Below are 7,766 nucleotides of genomic sequence, written 5' to 3'. Positions count from 1 at the left end.
CCCTTGACCTTACTGAAATTTGGAATGCCATTCAAGATAGCCGAAGGGATAAGGGCAAGTGCAGAGAGGAAGTCTGGGAATGACTTGCAGTTCTAGAATCAGGATGCAAGGCAAGATTGCAGTATGTCTGACACTGTATAACTATTGTCTTTCTCTTTCTCTCTTTCTGTCTAGTTGACTCCGGCACAGCCCTGTCGCGCCCACAGCGCCCCCTCTCGGCCCGGGCGGCCCACCATGGCCCGGGCACGAAGGGTTACCAGGTGAGTCGCAGCCTGTCGCAGCATTCATCCGGGCCGTGCCACTGCATGCCTGAGGACTGCGATGCTGCAATGCGTGACTACATGCACCACCCGGACCATTACCAGGGGCACAATGATCACCCCTACTACCCTCCCGGTGGGCCGCCTGAGCCTCTAGCACTGCCCCCCTCTGGAGGTGGCACCTTCCCACGCTCGCATGCACCTCAGCAACAACAGCCCTATGACTCATGCGAGGAGTGCCTGTCCTCAGCTGGCCATGGGCACGGGCACCCAAAGATGCACCGTATACCGCCCAACCTTCTGGACCAGTTTGAGAAGCAGTTGCCCTTCCATCCGGATGGTTTCCACACCCTCCAGTACCAGCGCACAGCTAGTGGGGAGCAACGCAGTGAGAGCCCCAGCCGTATTCGCCACCTGGTGAACTCTGTGCAACGCCTCTTTGCCAAGTCTCACTCACTCGAGGCACCATCAAAGCGCGAGTTCAATGGCACACGTGGAGGGGGGGACTACCGGGAGCGAGACAGAGGCCATCGCAGTGGAGGTGAGGAAGGTGGGGGTCACCACCACCCAGGCACGCACCAGTCCCGTTCAGCCCGCCGAAATAAGAGCCGGGAGCGCAGCAAGAGCGGAGACTCACGCCACGAGTCCCGGCACAGTTCACGCCACCGCAGCAAGACAGCCGGGTGGTGGAGTTCCGATGACAACCTGGACAGCGACAGCAGCTTTCTGGTACCTGGGGGCCGAGGGGGACGGGGATACCCCACGGGCCATGAGACCCTGGATGCAGCCATCCAGGAGCTCACCTTGAAAAAAACCAAAGGGCCACCTCCTGGGGAATGCATGGCTTGCTCCACTATGGCCAGGGCAGGAGATGGGGGCCACTCTCTGAAGAGGAGCACCTGGTCAGCCATGACAGTCAGTCAGGCCAGAGAAGTGTACCCTGCCTCTTCTCGAGGAGGGGGAGCAGGAACAGGAGGGGCAAGTTATGAGAAAGCCCTGGTGCCTCTAGATACCAAGCTGAAGGAGCGCAACCTCCACTACCTACAGGCAAGTTTCTGCACCATGAAAAGTTAAAAGTCAGGTTAACGTGAAATTTTAAGTTAACATTCTGTGTAGCTTTTTTTTTTTAATTTTCTTAACTTAGTTTGGTCAAAAGTTCTCCTAAATCACACTTTTAAGTTCAGTTTACTCAGAAATAAGAATGAATGTAGTCCACATTAGCTGAAATTACTTAATTTTGGTCCTCGTCCAGTGGGGGCACTGTTTGACAGGGGGAGTCACAGCCTGGGGATGGGAATTAGTAATGACTAAACTGAGGGGAGGAACTATGTAAATGTAAGCAACTTCAACTATTAAGGAGACTTTCTTAATAAGCTCAACTTAAACTGTTTTGTTGACCTAACCTAAGATGCTGTACAAAAAAGTGTGTTTTTTTAAAGACTAAACTAAGTTAAGCTATGCAGAAGGTTTCAAGTTGACCTGACTGACCTAAATTTATTAAAATGTGCAAGTATGTGCTAGAGAAAGAGGGACACTTCTCTACAACCTTTACAGTCACCTTTACAACATGCAAGCAAGTAACCTCAGCTCAGCGCTGGCTGTTTGAATATTCATGTGGAGGCCAACACACACACAGTCACACTGCCATTCTCACTGACTTGCAGATTCACTTTCCTGACAAAAAGAATTAATCTGTATTCAGAAACAGGCTCTCTGTGCTGCACTGACTGACAGCTCCTCATTGCAAAATAATACTAAAAAAAACAAACGACTTGATTATTTTTATCATCGCTTGTTTCTCTGAGGGATCGAAGTCTGATGCCTTTTCAAACCTCTTTCAGTCCTGTATGACAAAGTGACAAACAGCACCAGAGGAGACAAGACAAACAACAATGAACTTGTGGCCTTTTCACAACATAATGAGAACACACATGCTGTCTAAGCTATTCCATAGATTTGCTGGTTGGTTCTCATCCTGTTCAACTTATTACACATTTACATATGAAATAGACTCAACACACACACACAGAATCACGTGAAGAGATAAGTACACCCCATGAAAAGTTTTGACTTTTTCAATCTAATTTAGCAATAAAGATAACAAGTCTTCATTTAAACAGTGTTGATAGATAAAAAAATAATTTACTGAGTGACATTTAGAATTAACATTTTTTATCATTATTTATATAATATGAAATAAATAGTAATGCAATTTTTCATGTGAAAAAAGTAAGTACACCCCTACGTATATTACTACTTCAAACGTGTGAAATGGAAATCAGGTGCACACGATCAGGTACTAATGATTAGAACATCATTAGAGAATATATTGGAAGAACTTGTCTTATTTAAACCTCATGCATCTAAAAGTGTATGTAAAAGTGCATGCATTAGAAAAAGACTGCACAATTTGACCTGCATGGGAAATGCACCAGGAGGAAGCCTTTGCTGTCTAAAAAGAACATCGGGGCAAGACTAAAGTTTGCTAATAAATATCTAGCCAAGGACCAGGACTTCTGGAATTACATGCTATGGACAGACAAGTCAAAGATAGAGATGTTTGACCACAGTACAAGAAGCCATGACAGCATTTGATCATAAGTACCTCATACCAGTTGTGGTGATGGACATGTTATGGTTTGGGGCTGCTTTGCTGCCTCAGGGCCTGGCCAACTTGCACTCATAGAATCTAACTATGAATTCTCTTTCATACCAGAGAGGGCTTGAGGAGAATGTGAGGCCATCGGAAAAAGAAATTAAGCCAAAAAATTTAAGCTTAAGTAGCTGGCCTTCCAACAGGATAAAGATCCTAAATATACAATTAAATCTACCAAGGAATAGCTCAAAAGGGAGAAGTGGAGGCTTGTGGAATGGTCTAGTCAAAGCCCAGATCTGAAAAAGTGTGGAGGGATTTGAAATGGGCTGTATATGCAAGAAACCCATCAAACACTGTGCAGTCAAAGAATTCTGCTTGGAGGAATGTGAGAAAATGTCTTCCAGTACATGTCAATAACAGGGAATGCCTACAAAAAGTTGTTTCTGCCTAAGAGGGCAATACTAGTTACTGAGGCCAGAGTGTACTTAGTTTTTTTCAACAGACAAAAATAATATCTTAGTTATTGTTTTTTTTTGTTGTTTTTTTTTAAATAAACGATCACTATGTCAAATTTCCATTGTTTTTTTTTTCTATTCTATTATTTTTTCTTATTCTATAACTATACACTCATCTATATATACTGTTTAACTGAAGATCAAATACTGGTATGTCCACATATGTCAAAAAAGAAAACCATTTCATGGGGTGCACTTACTTCTTCACATGATTTCTTGAATAACTAAATTCACATTGTCCATATTGTAACTTTGCATTGTTCTGCTGTGATAAGGATGAACATACAACCATAACCTCAACCTAGGCAAATAAAAACTAGTAGAAGTGTAGCTGTTCTTACCCACATACCCACATCATTCGCCAAATTTTGAACACATACAAGCACAAACGTACAAACACATTCCCCCATACACATTTAGACACACTTGGATAGAGTAATGTGGCTTCCCTGAAGGCAGCCTTAATGAGCAGTGCCTAATGTCTCTAAGCCCCTTCCCCCTCTCATAACCTCCATCCTCATTACAGACAGACGCTAGTGTAGGGGTTGCGTTTCTACAGCAACGGCAGGTAACCCCCACTGCTCTTTCTCCTTTACTGCTCCATCAATGAGCTGCAGTTCCTTTCTGAACAACTGTTTTGACCTTAAATGCCTTAAACTACTAAAATATGCTGTTAAAAAAACACAAAGTATTCATTATAAAAACGAAAAAGAAAATCATGCTACACTTAGGTCGGCATTTTGTTATGCTTTAGATAGTGACATCAAATTGCATTGGAATGGACCCTTGCTGCTGACCACCGAGCAAGTGCTGGTTAGCTAATCAGCCTTTTCAGATTGGACCAGAGCAGGACATAACCCAAGAAAATACTGATGACTGTAATGTTGGTATGTTTTGAGGTTGTCTTAAACCAGAAGTGTTGACTGTGCAGCACCATACTGCTCATTCTACACAGCCTCACACAGTGAACAGCCGCAGCATCATCACACGCTGACAAAGTCAAGTTTATCCTTAGAGTCAAATGGCATGCTACAGGCTTCTAGTCAGTAACAACATTCCTGCTGTATTGTGCAGTCTTTATGCGGATAATCAAAACAGCACACCGCCTATATCTCAGCAACAGTAATGTTAGCCAAAGAAGAGACATTTTGGCTCGGTTAGCTACAAGTCAGCTTGTAAGGTCTCTTTTAAACAGATGATAGTTCAAAGCTGAATTGTTGTCTTCACCAAGGATTCTCAATCTTTTCTAACTCGCAGCCCACACAACCAATCACAAAATCTCCCATGTCCCCACTTAAAATACAACCAATTATATATCAGTTATGTACATATATATATATATATATATATATATATATATATATATATATATATATATATATATATATATATATATATAGTGCTGGATGACATGCTGAAGAAGTGAAAGTTGTGAAAGGAGTTCTGGCTCAGTTTAATAGGGTTAGATGCATATTTGCTATGTTTGGCCTCCAACTGATGATATAATTTGGCATCAAAGCTAATTTGAAAAGACCTCAGCACAGAAAAGAGCAAACAACGCAGAACAGTAGTTGCTCATTTTCAGTTCTCAGACACTTGAATCCAAAGGCCTCTACATACAGACAACAGTAAATTAAATTAAGCCCATGTATAACTGAAGATATCTTGCACACCAAATGCGATCTTTCGAATTAAAATATGCGTTGTTATTTTACGTTGTGCTCTGTTAGATTTTTACAAACTTTCACCCTCAACAAGAACTCACTGACCAATCACGGTCGTCTCTTCTGTTGGCATGACGGCAGCCAAGCTGACAAAGCAGCAACCAGAACTTTTTGACAAATGTCAGAAAAATTAGTCTCTGCCTTCTGCTTCCTCTGGGATGCACTTAGTGCCAAAAGCAGCTCAAACAGGCTCAAACTGAGTTACAGACAGACTGTATCTGAAAACTCTCATAAAGTTCCAGCTCCTGAATGAGGCAGTGAAAGTCTCCATGCTCATTCTACTTTTCCAAACTGGAAAGTTTTGTGAGGAGCAAAGGAGATCTTTGTCACCTGAAGACGTTCTGCCTGTTTATTTGGTTCGGTAGTGCCACGATAAGGTTCGATACTCACTTCCTTCATTTTGGTTCACTTGTATGTGGTCCCCCCTCAGGATTTTTCCTTCTGAAAGCCCCTGATTGTAAACATTTATCCATGATAGATGAGTATTAACAGATTAGAATGCTAAAACCATTATATAAGCAGTCTCATTCTTTTCCCTAGTTCACTACTACTAAGTATTAAGTTTCTTTCTATAAGTAAAAGTGCAATGACGAGAGGGGTATGGACAAAAACCTGCTCAACATTACTATAATTTTGGTTTAACATGAGAGTCTCAAATGGCTGCTTACTCCCAAAATATTGCACTGCATGGGTCATGAAACCAGGGATTCTACACCAAAACAGTTAGATAGGGTGTTCTGCAGCTTTTATGGGACATAAAAGGCTTTTATTTTGACAGTTAATACACTGTTTGTGTGTAGAAGCCATTATATAATGATCTATGGCAGTGATCCCAAAGATCCCTAAACTGGACCACTTACAAGTGAATCAGCCACCGTATCTCAGAGTATCTCAGAACCGAGACAACAAAGTATAAACCTAAACAAAGAATCATGCCATGCCAAAAACCAACAGGCAGTATGTCTTCAGGTGACAAAGATCTCCTTTGGTCCTCACAAAACAGGCAAACTGACATTGAGTGGGCTTCTTTACATTCTGGAAAAGTAAAAGGACCACAAAAAGTTTCACCACCTCATTAGGGGCTGGATCTTCATGACCACTTTCACATACAGCTCAGGTGTTTGTAATTCAGTTTGAGCTCCTTTTGAGCTGCTTTTGGAGATGCTAACACCATCTATGATGAAGCAGAGGACAAACAAATCCTTTTGCCAGTGAAAGTGCACTGATATCAAACAGAGCATGAATAAAATAATGCCGCATTTTTGCCATTCGAAAAATTGCGTTTGGTGTGGAGGATATTATCAGTTATACTGTGATCAAATTAATTTGCTGTTGGTTTTACTAATGTTAAACCACATCTGCCAGCCACAACAACAGTGTTTACCTCTAATGTGCCCATCTGATATCATCCACTCAACGTACATGCCTAAAATGTCAAACATCTCAAAAACAGCCATAGATTTTTATAGTAAATTAAATATTTTGTGTAATTTCAACAATGTCTTTTAATAGCCTAGGATATTTACCCCATATCAAGGTCTACAAGTCTTAGTAGCCAGGGTTCCTTTTAAGAAAGTAAAGAAGTAAGATGTGCTTGTTTTGATCTGTTTTTTAGTTGTGAAACACCTAATGGACGTGGCTTATACCTCACCCACTCACTCACTCACTCACTCAGTAGTCAGGTTTCCATTAAGCTGTCGAATGAAATTCAAGCAAATAACTGAAATTTCACAACATAAAATGTGACCTAGGCTGTTTCCATCACCTCTGTACAAGGGAATGAAACTCTCTGTGGTTCCATCCATAAAAAACACTTCTGAGAAATTCAAATTCATTTTAATTTTATGGCTTTATTTTTGTATTTCTTATCATAAAAGCTTGATAACAGAACACAAACATAGTGGCTCAGGAAATGTCCATTTATCAGTGCAGACATCTTCTGTCTGTTTACCATCTAATATCACTGTTTTGTGTTTTTTTTCTTTGATGAGATGAAGGTACGTTTTAATTTCCTCATTAGGTAACTGGTACCTGTCGCCTTCTGCCGTGTTTTGTAGGTACTGTGGACAAAACTGAAACATTTACTTTATTTATTCATTCATTATTTATCACATTTCCTTTTTACTGGCAAAGGATTTATCCACCCCAAGCAAATGTCCAAAGTTTTATGCAAAGTGTGGTGGTTCTGTTTCATCACGTCTTTTCAATGTGCCAAAATGCACATAAAAATATGTGGATGGAAGCCCAGCTACTTACTTACTTGGTAGGCTGAAGGTTCTCCACAAAAGGGTGCTATTAGCATTAAAATAGCTGTTGGTGCTTTGCTTCAATTACACTATGTGTCCTTGTTTCTAGAACTACATTCATAATTTGAAGAAGTTAAGTAATGTTTGTGGTGATTACTTACTAACACATAATTGTTTAAAAAGGCCTAGTATTCATTCTAAAAGCCTAATGGGAGTAGTTTACGAATGTGCATCTGCCCATTCATTAGCATTTCTTGACTTTGTAATTTTGTAGTATTCTGACAGGCAGATTCAGGACTTGTGACAATAAAAAAATGCTTTGTCTTGAGAAATCATATATTATTCCCTTTCTCCTGCTTGTAAGAGTCTACTAAGGCCACTGCTCTCCTCTTAGCTAATTTCCAGCACTCCTTCCAGCACCATAA

At 41.1% G+C, this 7,766-nt stretch overlaps 1 protein-coding gene across 1 annotated transcript in view; it reads left to right on the top strand.

The window, feature by feature from the left end:
• The first annotated feature begins 290 nt into the window (after positions 1-290).
• Positions 291-7,766, top strand: part of dlgap3 (discs, large (Drosophila) homolog-associated protein 3) — a 28,532-nt gene continuing 21,056 nt past the window's right edge. Inside the window, exon 1 of the mRNA XM_036566368.1 lies at positions 291-1,307. Within this exon, the coding sequence (XP_036422261.1) occupies positions 306-1,307 (1,002 nt within the window). The 5' untranslated portion in view covers positions 291-305. The remainder of the gene's footprint in view (positions 1,308-7,766) is intronic.

Source organism: Colossoma macropomum, unplaced genomic scaffold (assembly GCF_904425465.1).
Source record: "Colossoma macropomum unplaced genomic scaffold, Colossoma_macropomum, whole genome shotgun sequence".
Taxonomy (NCBI): domain Eukaryota; kingdom Metazoa; phylum Chordata; class Actinopteri; order Characiformes; family Serrasalmidae; genus Colossoma; species Colossoma macropomum.
This window is presented reverse-complemented; position numbering and strand designations above follow the sequence as displayed.